This window comes from Lathyrus oleraceus, chromosome 3 (assembly GCF_024323335.1).
Source record: "Lathyrus oleraceus cultivar Zhongwan6 chromosome 3, CAAS_Psat_ZW6_1.0, whole genome shotgun sequence".
NCBI classification, from domain to species: Eukaryota; Viridiplantae; Streptophyta; class Magnoliopsida; order Fabales; family Fabaceae; genus Lathyrus; species Lathyrus oleraceus.
The window spans coordinates 389237292-389251380 of NC_066581.1; the positions used below are offsets into that span (position 1 = coordinate 389237292).

Below are 14089 nucleotides of genomic sequence, written 5' to 3' on the forward strand. Positions count from 1 at the left end.
ACCTCGCTCAGAATAGATTCTCTAGATGGAGTTGACGACCGGAAAGTATTTCCCGTAAGCGTCAAACATTCTTTTGAATCCATGACTCTGAGTACCCTGTCTAGAACCAAGTCGATGGTTGCGTAGTACAAACTCTTGAGGTGAATACTTCGTAAGAGTCGGTACGAGAACCTCACCCAGAATAGATTCCCTTGATGGAGTTGACGACCGGAAAGTATTTCCCGTAAGCGTCAAACATTCTTGTGAATCAATGACTCTGGGGATCCTTTGTAACAAAGCCCTAGATCATACCCGGTGAGAATCTATTCTTGGAAAGCAATCAAATTTATCCATACCTCCGACCTTTGAACTTATCCAAAGAAAAAACAAAAAAACATTGCATCCATCCATTCATTGCATATGCATAAAAAGCAAAACTCTTGGTTTTTATCAAACAAAATGCATCCATACATGCATTCATACATTTTCCCAAATAGAGTCTCACTCCGCCTTTTCTTCCACCAGTTTCACGCTGAATTTTCAACACCAGTATAATACTCGCGCCAGAGCAAGACAAAGAATGGCCGAACAAGAACAAGAGAGCGCCCGAGTTAGAGCTGAACTAGACGAAATCAAAGGAGGCATGTCCCAGATGCGAGAGATGCTGCAAGCTTTAACCTTCAGGTTCGAGATTCCACAAGCGACCGTGATTTCAGAGACCACGGGCCCAGCAGTGGAAGTCCCACCTCAGAGGATGTTACCCTCAACCCTTCCTCCATATGGGCTACCCTATGATTTCGTCCCCCGAGCGGAGGTGGTGCACGAAATGGGGCAATCTGTCCAACAAGCTGTGCCATTACCAGTTTACACCGGCGCACGTCCGGTCATCCATACTATGGTTCCACCAGCCGCCTATGCTAGGCATATTCCTCACTATGAAGATCAAAACCACATGTATCAGACTGTTGACTCAACCGTTGCTGGTGACGAAGTAAGGTTTGAGGACTTCAGGGAGGTAAAGGAGAACATGCAGCTCCTTGAGAAGAAATTCCGAGATCTAGAAGGAGACCACGTCTTTGGATCTGCTGCCAAAGAAATGTGCCTTGTATCCGGGTTGGTGATTCCAGCAAAATTCAAAACTCCGGACTTCGACAAATACAAGGGGCACACTTGTCCAAAGAGCCATCTCATCATGTATTATCGAAAAATGGCTGCACACGTGGAGGACGACAAGCTGATGATCCACTGTTTTCAGGACAGCTTAAGTGGGGCTCCTTCCAAGTGGTATTTGAGTCTGGATCAGAATAGGATCAGGTGTTTCCAAGACCTGTCAGACGCGTTCATAAAACATTACAAATATAATATGGACATGGCGCCTGACAAAAGACAGTTGCAGAGCATGTTTCAGCATGATAAGGAGTCCTTCAAAGAGTACGCTCAGAGATGGAGGGAGTTGGCTTCTCAAGTCGAACCACCTCTAGCTGAGAAGGAATTGGCTGAACTGTCATCGACACTGTCCAACCTCAGTTCTACGAGAAGATGGTTGGAAGTGCTTCTTTGGGATTCTCCGAGCTTGTTGCTATAGGAGCTCGCGTTGAATATGGCGTAAGGAATGGCAAACTGGCGGTTGTAGCTGGAACTTCAAATGCTAATCCAAAGAAGTTCTCTGGAGGGTTTCCTAGGAAGAAGGAAGGGGAAACAAATGTTGTGACTGCTGGTCAAGGAAGAGCTCCTCCAAGAAGGAGACCACAACAATACTCACCTCAGCAGTATGTTCAACAACCAATTCCTTATCAGCAACCCATGTATCCCGTCCAGTATGCTCCACAACCATACGTGGCTGCTGTGACGCCTGCATTCAATCAACAGCCTGCTCAGGCTTATCAAGCGCCTCTAGTCTATCGACCAACTCCAGTTCAACAACGTGCTACGACTCCTCCAGCTTATCAACAAGCACCAGCAGCTCTTGTTTATCAACAGCCGAGAGCTCAAGCACCAAAGCAAAATGCTCAAAACCAAAATAGGAGGCAAGGGGAGAGGGCGACCTTCAATCCAATTCCAATGTCGTACACTGAGTTGTATCCCTCCCTATTGCAAAAGGGGTTGGTGGTTCCCAGACCTATGGGACCTCCACCTGATCGTCTTCCTCCATGGTACAATCCTAATGCACAGTGCCCTTTCCATGAAGGTGCCCCCGGGCATGACTTAGAGGGTTGTTACGCTCTGAAGCATAGGGTTCGTGAGCTAATTGAAAGCAAGATCTTGTCTTTTAAGGACATGGGACCGAATGTGAAGAACAATCCTCTTCCTCCCCATGGAGATCCTGCGGTGAATGCCATTGAAGATAGCACCGAAAATGAAGATGAACCATGTTTGGTTTACCGGTGTGAGACAGCTTTGAACAACTGGAAGGCGGTTGAGATCCCCGAAATTTTTCCTTTGTCAAAGTAATAATTGTTGTCTTTTTCCTTTCAAATCCTTAGCTCTGCCCAAGGCTAATGGATCATGTTGTAGGGCCCCTTTTTCATTTTTAAATAATCATTATCAATGAATGAAAGGTATTTTGTTAAATTCTTATTATTCATTTACTTGGCTTTCTCATAAGAAAATGGCAATCTTTTCAAAAACAAAACAAAACAAAAAAAAACTTTTCATTTATGCATCTTTTATTTCTACTTTTCTAAAAGAAATCAATCATTCAAACATGCAGAATAAATGATAACCCCGTTGAATCCAATGACTTTACTACCTCTCATAACTTTGACTCCCCTATCTACCAAGCGGAAGAAGAGGGTGAAGAAGGTTGTTACATCCCCGACGAATTGGTAAGGCTGCTCGAGCACGAGTCCAAAGCCCTTCAGCCACATGAAGAACCGGTGGAAACAATCAACCTTGGCACAGAGGAAGAGAAGAAAGAAGTCAAAATCGGTACCACGCTTGAAGCAAGCATCAAAGAGAGACTGGTTAAGCTGCTACAAGAATATGTGGATGTATTTGCATGGTCATACCAGGATATGCCAGGTCTAGATACCGACATCGTTGAGCACAAGCTGCCACTTCAGCCAGATTGCCCGCCAGTAAAACAAAAACTCCGAAGAACAAGACCAGATATGGCTCTGAAAATTCGTGAAGAAGTCAAACGACAATTTGACGCTGGTTTTCTCGCAGTGGCGAAGTACCCACAATGGGTAGCTAACATTGTACCTGTGCCCAAAAAGGATGGAAAGGTGAGGATGTGTGTTGACTATAGGGATCTGAACAAAGCTAGTCCAAAGGACGATTTCCCTCTACCACACATTGATACTCTGGTAGACAACACTGCAAGATTTGTTGTCTTCTCCTTTATGGACGGTTTTTCGGAATACAACCAAATCAAGATGGCTCCAGACGACATGGAGAAGACCACTTTTATTACCCCTTGGGGAACTTTTTGCTATAAGGTAATGCCTTTCGGCCTTAAAAATGTTGGGGCAACTTACCAAAGAGCTATGGTCACTCTTTTCCATGATATGATGCACAAGGAGATAGAGGTCTATGTTGACGACATGATCGCTAAATCTCAAAATGAAGAAGATCATATGAGCCATCTGAAGAAGCTGTTTGAACGCCTCAGAAAGTTTAGATTACGATTAAACCCTGCAAAATGCACATTTGGTGTTCGTTCAGGAAAGTTGCTTGGTTTCATCGTTAGTCAACGAGGAATTGAGGTAAACCCTGACAAGGTCCGAGCTATACAAGAAATGCCTGCTCCACGCACCGAGCGAGAGGTTAGAGGTTTCCTTCGACGTTTGAATTACATCTCAAGGTTTATCTCACATATGACGGCCACGTGTGAGCCTATCTTCAAATTGCTTCGAAAAGATCAAGTTGTTGAATGGAATTCTGATTGTTAAAGTGCTTTTGAGAAGATCCGTCAATACTTGCAAGAGCCTCCTATTTTGATTCCACCTGTCCCAGGAAAGCCATTAATCATGTATATGACCGTGCTTGAAGGATCAATGGGATGTGTGCTGGGGCAACATGACGAAACTGGTCGGAAAGAACATGCTATTTACTATCTGAGTAAAAAGTTTACTGATTGTGAAAGTCGATATTCGCTTTTGGAGAAAACTTGTTGTGCGCTAGCATGGGCCGCTCGTCGTTTGAGGCAGTACATGATTTGCCATACTACTTTGTTGATCTCGAAGATGGATCCAATAAAGTATATCTTTGAGAAACCTGCCTTAACTGGAAGACTTGCCTGTTGGCAGATGCTCTTATCAGAGTACGACATCCAATACGTAACCCAGAAGGCAATAAAGGGAAGTGTGTTAGCAGAGTATCTTGCTCACCAACCAGTTGAAGACTATCAGCCATTGAAGTTTGATTTCCCCGATGAGGATATAATGGTGATAAAGGATTGTGAGATCCCAGGCCCAGATGAAGGACCAGAACCAGGATCTCGATGGAAGCTCGCGTTTGATGGTTCCTCCAATTACAGTGGTCATGATGTGGGAGCTGTTTTGATGAATCCAAATGGTGGCTTTACCTCTTTCACAGCAAGGTTGTGCTTTGATTGTACGAATAATGTCGCTGAATATGAAGCTTGTATCCTTGGTCTTGAAGCTGCAATTGATCTCCGAATCAAGATCCTTGAGGTGTATGGAGATTCAGCCTTAGTGATATATCAAGTCAAAGGAAAATGGGAAACTCGCGATGCGAAGTTGATCCCGTATCGCGCTCATGTTGTGAAGATGATAGAATACTTCGACGATATCACTTTCCATCACATCCCAAGAGTAGAAAATCAAGTGGCTGACGCTTTGGCAACATTAGCATCAATGTACCAAGTCAGATTCCATAATGAAGCTCCACTTATTCGAATCGAACGAAGAGATGAGCCTGCCTATTGTCAGCTGATTGAAGAAGAAACTGATGATAAACCATGGTTTCATGACATCAAGCGATATCTTTTAAGTCAAGAGTATCCAGAAGATGCTACGTTGTTGGATAAGAAAACTCTGAGGAGGTTATCATCCAAATTCTTTTTGAGCAATGATGTGCTTTACAAGAGAAACCATGACATGGTTCTGCTCAGATGCGTGGATAGACACGAAGCAGACATGTTAATCAAGGAGATTCATGAAGGATCCTTTGGGACCCATGCCAATGGACATGCCATGGCCAAAAAGATTTTGAGAGCTGGCTATTACTGGTTGACCATGGAGTCTGATTGTTTCAGTTATGCAAGGAAATGTCATAAATGTCAAATTTATGCTGATAAGGTGCATGTGCCGCCAACACTGTTGAATGTTTTGACATCACCTTGGCCTTTCTCAATGTGGGGCATCGACATGATTGGTGCTATAGAGCCTAAGGCTTCCAATGGTCACCGCTTCATCCTGGTTGCCATCGATTACTTTACTAAATGGGTAGAGGCTGCTTCCTACACCAATGTGACGAGACATGTGGTTTCTCGCTTTATCAAGAAGGAGATTATTTGCCGCTATGGAATCCCAAGCAAGATCATCACCGACAACGGTTCAAACTTGAACAACAAGACAATGACAGAATTATGTGAGAGTTTCAAGATTGACCACCATAATTCTTCTCCATACCGTCCAAAGATGAATGGTGCTGTTGAAGCTGCCAATAAAAATATCAAGAAGATCTTGCAAAAGATGGTGAAAACTTATAAGGATTGGCACGAGATGCTACCCTTTGCTTTGCATGGATACCGGACCTCAGTCCGCACTTCAACATGGGCAACCCCATTCTCCTTAGTATATGGGATGGACGCAGTCCTCCCAATCGAAGTAGAGATACCTTCCACGAGAATATTGATGGAAGCCAAGCTGGATGAAGCTGAATGGATCCAAAATAACTATGATCAACTTAATCTCATTGATGAGAAGCGGATGACCGCTCTGTGCCATGGACAATTGTACCAACAACGAATCAAGAAGGCATTTGACAAAAAGGTCCGTCCTCGAGAGTTCAAGGAAGGAGATCTCGTGCTCAAGAAGATCTTGCCAATACACAAAGATTCACGTGGGAAGTGGACTCCCAACTATGAAGACCCATACGTTGTAAAGAGAGCATACTCTGGAGGTGCTCTATTTCTCACAACTATGGATGGCGAAGAGCTCATTCACCCTGTGAACTCTGATGCAGTCAAAAGATACTATGCCTGACAAATCCCGGTGGACTGAAAACTCGAAAGGGCGGTCTAGGAAAAAGTTAGGGATAAAAAAAAAGGATGATAGCTCACTAATTTGAAAACCTGAAAGGGCGACTTAGGCAAAAAGGAGCGTCCCGGTGGATTGAAAACCCGAAAGGGCGATCCAAGCAAAAATTAGGGACAAAAGGCATAGACTGCATCAGTTGTCACTAATCAACACAGAAGGTTTGAAAGTGGAAGATCAACTTGACTGCTCCCTTCAGAAGCAAGGTCTCGTGGAGTCATTGTTATTAGGGATAGCAGTAGTCATTGCGATTCAATGTAAACCTTTCCCTATTGCCATTTTCAAATTTGTAATATTCCATGGAGCTACGCCATTTGTGTGCTACCATTCTTGAATAAATACAAGTTTGCCCATCAAATTCTATCATTTGCTGTTTTTCTCTGATTTTCTTTGTTATGCAAAACGTCATTTATTTGTTAATAATGAAATTTTGAACTCAAAAAAGAATTTTTCAACATATTGAGAAACACAATTTTGCTTGGACATGTGGAAATATTAAAAGGAAATCTTTCGTCTTTCCCTGCAAGTCTCAAGTTGCAAGACTCCCCTTGGATGATCAATATCTATCTCCAGAGAGCACGAATTTATCATTCTCTGGAAGGATTATTGGGCCAGTGTAACTGTTCAGCTTGATAGATCCTCCTTTGATGCATTTACTCACTCCTTCGGTTGAGTTATTGGTGTTGAGGATTCAGTACCTCCATAAAGCTTTCCCTAATTTCCAGTGTATATTGTCAGCATTTGCATTCATACATCATGCATATAAGCAAAGTCCAAATCATGCATAGCCAAAATATACTTTGTGCTCATTTTGCATTGACCCAGGTCACGTTGGTGATTGTTATCCCTTGACCCAAAGACCAGTTGTCACTAGTATCGTCGTTGGCATCACTACCAGTCTGTTTGTAAGTACATTCGTAATTGATATCTGAAGTTTGGTTGTAATCCATTGCTTCTGGTCAAAGTCCAGTTGTTGCTGGCAAGCTGGTTGTAATCCATTGCTTTTGGTCAAAGTCCAGTTGTTGCTGGCAAAGTTGGTTGTAGTCCATTACTTACGGTCAAAAGTCCAATTGTTGTTGGCACGTACAGAAAGTTTAATTACCCTATCTTTCCTGATGGTTCCGTGAAAGTCATGTATGACTTATCATCTTGAGGAGTTTCCAGAAGCTTGGAGGTTCTTTGTGTTAGAAAACTCCAATGATGTTCCTTTGTATGTTTTCCAATATTCTCAGGTCATGTATGAACCTATTGGTAAAACTCCCGTGGATTGTTCCCAAGCGATGTTAGGTCATGTATGAACCTGTTAATCGAAATTCTTTGAATAGTCAAGTGTTGTCAGGTCATGTTTGAACCTGTTGTCAGAACTTCTTGAATGTTTCTGTTTTGTCAGGTCATGTATGAACCTGTAAATTGAAATTCTTTGAATGTTCCTGTTTTGTCGGGTCATGTATGAACCTGTTGTTGAAAATTCTTTGGATGTTCCAGCATTGTTAGGTCATGTATGAACCCGTTGCTGTTGAGCTTTTATTCCAATATTCCCAGGTCATGTCTGAACCTGTTTTTGAAGAATCTTTCCAATGTTGTCAAGTCATGTATGAGCTTGTTCTAGAAATTTTCTCAAAATGTTCAAGTTTGTTATCCGGTCATGTATGAACCTGTTGATATACTCTCTTTGATTTTTCTGAGTTTGTTAGGTCATGTCTGAACCTACTGTCAGAACTTCTTGATTTTCTCCAGCATTGTCAGGTCATGTATGAACCCGTTGCTGTTGAGCCTTTATTCCAGCATTGTCAGGTCATGTATGAACCTGTTGTTGAACCTTTTGTTCCAGTGTCATCAAGTCATGTATGAACTTGTTCTGGAAATTTTCTCAAAGTATTTAGTTTGTCATCAGGTCATGTATGAACCTGTTGATATACTCTTTTTGATTTTTCTGAGTTTGTTAGGTCATGTCTGAACCTACTGTCAAAACTTCTTGATATTACCCAGCATTGTCAGGTCATGTATGAACCTGTTGCTGTTGAGTTTTTATTCCAGTATTACCAGGTCATGTATGAACCTGTTTTGAAGAATCTTTCTCTATGTTTATTTCAGTGTTGTCAGGCCATGTATGAACTTGTCGATACACTCTTTTTGAATTTTTCTGTTTGTTGACAAGTCATGTTTGAACTTGCTGTCAGAACCGTTCTTGGTATTCCCCAGCATTGTCAGGTCATGTATGAACCTGTTATTGAGCTTTTATTCCTGTATTACTAGGTCATGTCTGAACCTATTTTGAAGAATCTTTTCAAGTATTGTCAGGTCATGTATGAACCTATTGCTGAACCTTCTGTTCCAATGTTATCAGGTCATGTATGAACCTGTTGTAGAAAGTTTTTCGGGTTTAGTAAGTCATGTGTGAACTTACTACCGAAATCTCTTGTATTCTAAGTCGTTCATCGAATTTCACTTTGAGTACTCTCCAGTGTGTGTTTGATCCTCCAGCCGGATTTGTCTTCCCCAACAAGTTTGTTTCTTACCATTTGTCTGTCTTCCTGTGGACCATCAGCATTCCCCACAGTTTGGTCTGTCTAAGTAGCATCTCCTGTCAAGGGTCCACCATATCCCTAGCAGATAAAATTACAAAAAAAAAAGAATCATGCATCCATGCATATCATATCATATCATATCATATCATATCATATCACATCACGTCATAGGGATTCAGGATCAAAATCCGGGTCTTCTTAGTATTTAACCATCTCCCACTATGATCATATGAAGAGTGTCCTGCTTCATATTCTCTAGTTGAAGATACTTAAATAGGGGCAACTGTCATACCCCAATTTTGGTCCTGAATTTTTTTTTTTTATTTTTTTTTTTATTTGGCACTTGGCCTAAAATTCATTTGCATACATTCATGACCAAAGGCAACCATCCATTCCCAAATTCCATCAAAAAGAAAAAAGAAAAAAATCACAACCAAGATATAACCATAATTCACATCTAATCCCAATTCCAATCCAATTTCAAATCCAAAGTCCTCCATTGCCGTAATCAACCATCCTCAATTTCCCGGATTTCTATCTAAGAAGAAAAAGCCTCAAAGTCTAGTCAACCTTTGCATTGGAGTTCTTGGAAGACCTTTGGAGGATATTATTGAAGATTTGGAAGAGATTGCTATCGGCTTGCCGAGTGATATTAAGTTAGCAGTGGCAGCGATTGCTAGACGAAGAAAGTTGCTGAGTGATGATGTCTTGATTGCGTTAGCTGATGCTTCCTGGGAAATCCTTGATGTCTCTGGCTTAGATGTTTCGGATTTTGGCTTGATAAAAGCAGCTGAAAGATGTAGAAAAGGCCACTTCTAATTTTACAACGATCATTGGCCTTGGAGCATTTGGTTCTGTTTACGAAGCACAAATGCCTACAGGTGAGACGGTTGCAGTTAAAGTTCTTGGTGCTAATTCAAGACAAGGAGAACAAGAATTTTTAACTGAGGTTCTATTACTTGGAAGATTACATCACAAAAACCTTGTGGCTTTGGTGGGATATGCTACGGAAAGAGGACGACATATGCTCCTTTACATTTACATGAGCAATGGCAGTTTTGCTTCTCATTTATATGGAAAAGATTATGAGCCATTAAGCTGGGATTTGAGACTTAGCATAGCACTAGATGTTGCAAGGGTGCTGGAATATCTACATTATGGGGTTGATCCACCTATTGTGCACCGTGACATCAAGTCTTCCAACATTCTATTGGATGAGTTTATGAAAGCCAAGGTCACTGACTTTGGGCTTTCCAGACCAGAGATGATTAATCCGCGTGCGTCCAATATCAGAGGAACTTTTGGATATCTTGATCCTGAGTATATATCTACAAGTACCTTCACTAAGAAAAGCGATGTATATAGTTTTGGTGTGCTACTTTTCGAGCTTATTACTGGAAGAAATCCACAGCAGGGGCTAATGGAATACGTAAAACTAGCTGCCATGGAAAGTGAGGGCAAGATTGGATGGGAAGAAATTGTGGATCCGCAACTGAATGAAAACTATGATGTAAACAAGCTTAATGATATGGCCTCACTTGCATTCAAATGTGTCAGTGGAGTTTCCAAAACTAGACCTTCAATGAGGACTGTTGTTCAAGCATTATCTAAGCTTTATAAGAAGCCTAAAAGAAATCATAGCCAGACATCTTCTACTGTACAGCCGATAATCATAGGAGTTTGTCGGTGTTCTTGAATGTTTAAATCATCTATCTTCTTTTAATTTCGTTTAATTGGCTAAAAGTTTATCTTCAAGAGTTATAAAGTCAATTGTATAATCGATTTGCACCGTCGGTGCATTGAAATTAATCTCTTGTTAAACCATTGGGAATGTGAAGCCCCCTAACATTGTTAGACTGAAGATAAAAAAAAAGAAGGTGAAAAGATAACTTCCATCGAGCTCATGGCTCTAGATGTTCTAATTGAGGCATGTCAAAAGATAACACAATGGATGTAGAACTGTATTTCAATTGCCATTACAGAAAACTGAAAATACTCATGGCATTGATGAGTTTGAGTACAAGTATTACATCACTTAAATTTTCTGACCCAAACACATGGTTTCAGTACACCTTTTAATGACTCAAATGAAAGCTCTAGCTAGCACTATAGCCACTTGGTTGCGGAAGAAGTGAAGGCCCTCTCTGACTGTATATCACAAGTGAAGAAGATTATTGATCACTATGGAGATTCTGACGGCCTCGCTGTTTCGACAAGCAGCATTTGTCAAATGCAATCTCTGATGCTGTTAACCATGGGCTATGTCGCGGATGTACTCATGTGCAACATAACCTCTGCACAAGAAATTTCTGATCAAGTGGAGAGCAACTGTTTTGTTGATGCCGCCATTGTTTCTGCAAACTACAGCATCATAGCCGAACCACCACCTGCACCTGCTGTCGGTACTCCTTCATCAACATGCTTGCAATCTCGTCCCTAACCTGCAACAAACAATAAAGAACATGGCACCGACAACAACTTGTAGCAGAAAACTCATGGCAGTCCAAAAAAAAAAGGGGTTACAATCATTTCTAAATTCCATCTGCATTCTTTAACACAATACAAATAAGAGCTCCCTCTTTTAACAAACTCAGACCCCTCGGGTCAAGGATGAGCCGATTTATATGCGCAACTTCACTTCTGATCAAAGATCAAATGCCGTTGGTATTTCACAGTCTCTAGCTATGGCATATGTTATGGATCAGAAAGCAATGTTACTTCAGCAATCAACATGGAAAAATAATGTCAGGATGAATAATTTGGTTGAGCAAATCCATGGTCCACTTTCAAGCATTCAATCCTTGAGTAAAATCCTGTCTACACAAACAAAGAAAAGTCAGATTTCACATGACATTGTTGAGGATATCTTGGTGCTAGGTGATCGTTTGAGGGATGTTCTCCATCAACTTCAGGATGTTGTATATGTGACGAAGACTAATATTATGCGCCACAATGAAGAAGCAATCGAGGAAATGAATCACATGCTTGCTGAATCAGAAAAAACTCAATCGCTAGATAGTTCTCTAGTGGACAAGCTGCTTGTGGAATGCAACTTTCCATCTATATGCATTCATTCTGGAATGTCCCAGGAAGAAAGGTTGAAGCGTTATAAAGGTTTAAAGGAGGGACATACCAGGATTCTTGTAGCAACCGATTTGGTTGGCAGAGGAATTGACATTGAACGCGTGAATATTGTGACAAACTATGACATGCCTGACTCTGCAGACACATGCTTACACAGAGTTGGCCGAGCTGGAAGGTTTGGCACCAAAGGCCTTGCAACTACATTTGTTTCATGTTCACCCGATGTTGACGTTCTCAATAATGTTCAGTCCCGGATTGAGGTGGATATGAAACAGCTTCCTGAGCAGATTGATACATCTACATACATGCCATCACTTTCGTCCGGAAATCCACCTCAAGCTGCTGTTGCTGTTGCGGAAACCAGTTCGCCTAATGAAACCGCCGACTCAATTACACAAACTGACCAAGGAAAATCTTCAAGTTCAGACCAATACCCCGAAATTTCACTGTAGTAAAAAAAGGGTACAGGTAAAATTAGTCAAAGCAGTAATTCAAGGAATATCCTAAAAAAGGAATGAAGACAAATTTCAAGGAGAAAGTGTAGGTCGGTTTACCTTTTCCGAATTTAACAATAAACAGGGCAATCCAAATCTGAGCATCCCGAAAGGATTTTGCAGAAACACCCGTTTGGATCTGCATAGACCAAATCAAAACCCTAAAGCTGTGGAGATAAATAGAGAAGAGAGGAATCAGTGTGGACGACGAAAAAATTTGAGAGAGTGGAAACGGCGAAAAAGATACCACAAACCCTAATCACCAAATCAAAGACAAACCTGTGAGCTTCATCGTTGCCGTTGTCACCGCCGAAGGTGAGTTTTTTCGTTTCAGCCATTGGTTTTTTACATAGTTGAGTGAGATGTGGGCGATTGGGAACGACACTGAGTGAGAGCGATGGAAGGATGTTGAGAGTTGAGTGAGAGCGATGAAGTTGCGAGAGAGAGCGAGATATGCGAGCGATTGAGATTGTGAGGGAGATGCATGAACGACCGATTGAGAGCGCGATCGAGAGAGAGACTTTGAGAGTAAAGGTTGAGGGATAGCGTTTGAGAGAGAGAGAAAAATCTTGAGGTTTGAGGGAGCGATGAGGAAGGAGAATCGTAGCGAGTGAGGGCGAGTTTGGTTGAGGACGACGAGAGAGTTTTTTTTTCTTCCTTACTGTGTTTCATTTTTCTTTCAGTTTCTTTTTTTCTTTATTTTAAATAAAACAAATGATTTAATCCATAAAAAATACATTTAGTTTTCCTAATTTCCAATTCATTTCTCTTTTGGAAACCCAACAGCCAGGCGACTGGGTTTTAATTTTGTGGTCCCCCCATCATTTATTTGGTAGTGCAACAGACCTTCTTTTATATTTATTTTTATTTTTTTTGAATTCTAATTTTTAATCTATTTTGGTTTATATATCTAAATTAGTATTAGAATAATAACTAACCACAAATGGTCTAGTGGAGAGGGGGTTTCTATGGTCTTTAGTGTAGTGAGTTCGATACTCGTATTGAGCATTTTATTTCTTTCAGCATTTGCATTTTATTTTATTTTAGCATTTTATTTTATTGTTTATGTTTTTATTATACTCATGGTTGATCTGCTTTCTCTTAATTTCATCATTCATTCAAAACCATTTTTAAACTATAAAAATCATATTTTTCTCGATTTAATATCGAGCCCATTTTCATACCCTTGTAAGTCGATCGCTTTTAAGCATCGCCATCAACCTCACATAGCTTACTCTTGGGCTTTCTTACAATGAGCCGGTTCTCTTGCACTTACACTCATATTTCGCATCATTTGTTGTTTGGGCCTGATTTAATTATTTCATGATTCTTGAATCCCCATTTGACAAAATGTACCCCACTCCCCCGATGTGTAATAATTTTACTGTTTTATTTCTTTGACTGTTTAGTTAGCTACTAACACAAGAATAAAATCAACAATTTTCAAAAGACCAAAAATATGACTCGATCCAACGTCGAGTATTTTCTCAATAAACAAGTCAATTCACTTCTCCCTCCAATTCGATTCCACTTATTTTTCAAACTTTCATCAAATGCTTGATTTAATGTCAAGCCATTTTTTTTCTAATAAAAACTCAAAAATATTAATTCATAGTCAAGACTTTTTCAATAAAGGTGGAAATGGAACATGGTGTATACCATGCACTCCTGAGGTTAAGATTCGAGACGTATGCCTCGCCAATCTTAACTCTCGCCATCGTCTAAAATTGTCAACGTGGTTTCGTCAAACCCTTTCTCAATCAAATCTAAGATACTTAAA

At 40.8% G+C, this 14089-nt stretch overlaps 1 protein-coding gene across 1 annotated transcript; it reads left to right on the forward strand.

Moving 5' to 3' along the window:
- Positions 1-11355: 11355 nt before the first annotated feature.
- Positions 11356-12267, forward strand: LOC127131398 (uncharacterized). The gene has a single exon (XM_051060323.1). It carries the CDS (start codon positions 11356-11358, stop codon positions 12265-12267), a length of 912 nt encoding a protein of 303 aa, XP_050916280.1.
- The last annotated feature ends 1822 nt before the right edge of the window (positions 12268-14089 follow it).

Coding starts and splice junctions, on each gene's coding strand:
- LOC127131398 (XM_051060323.1), top strand. CDS start 11,356: ATGCGCAACTTCACTTCTGATCAAAGATCAAATGCCGTTGGTATTTCA.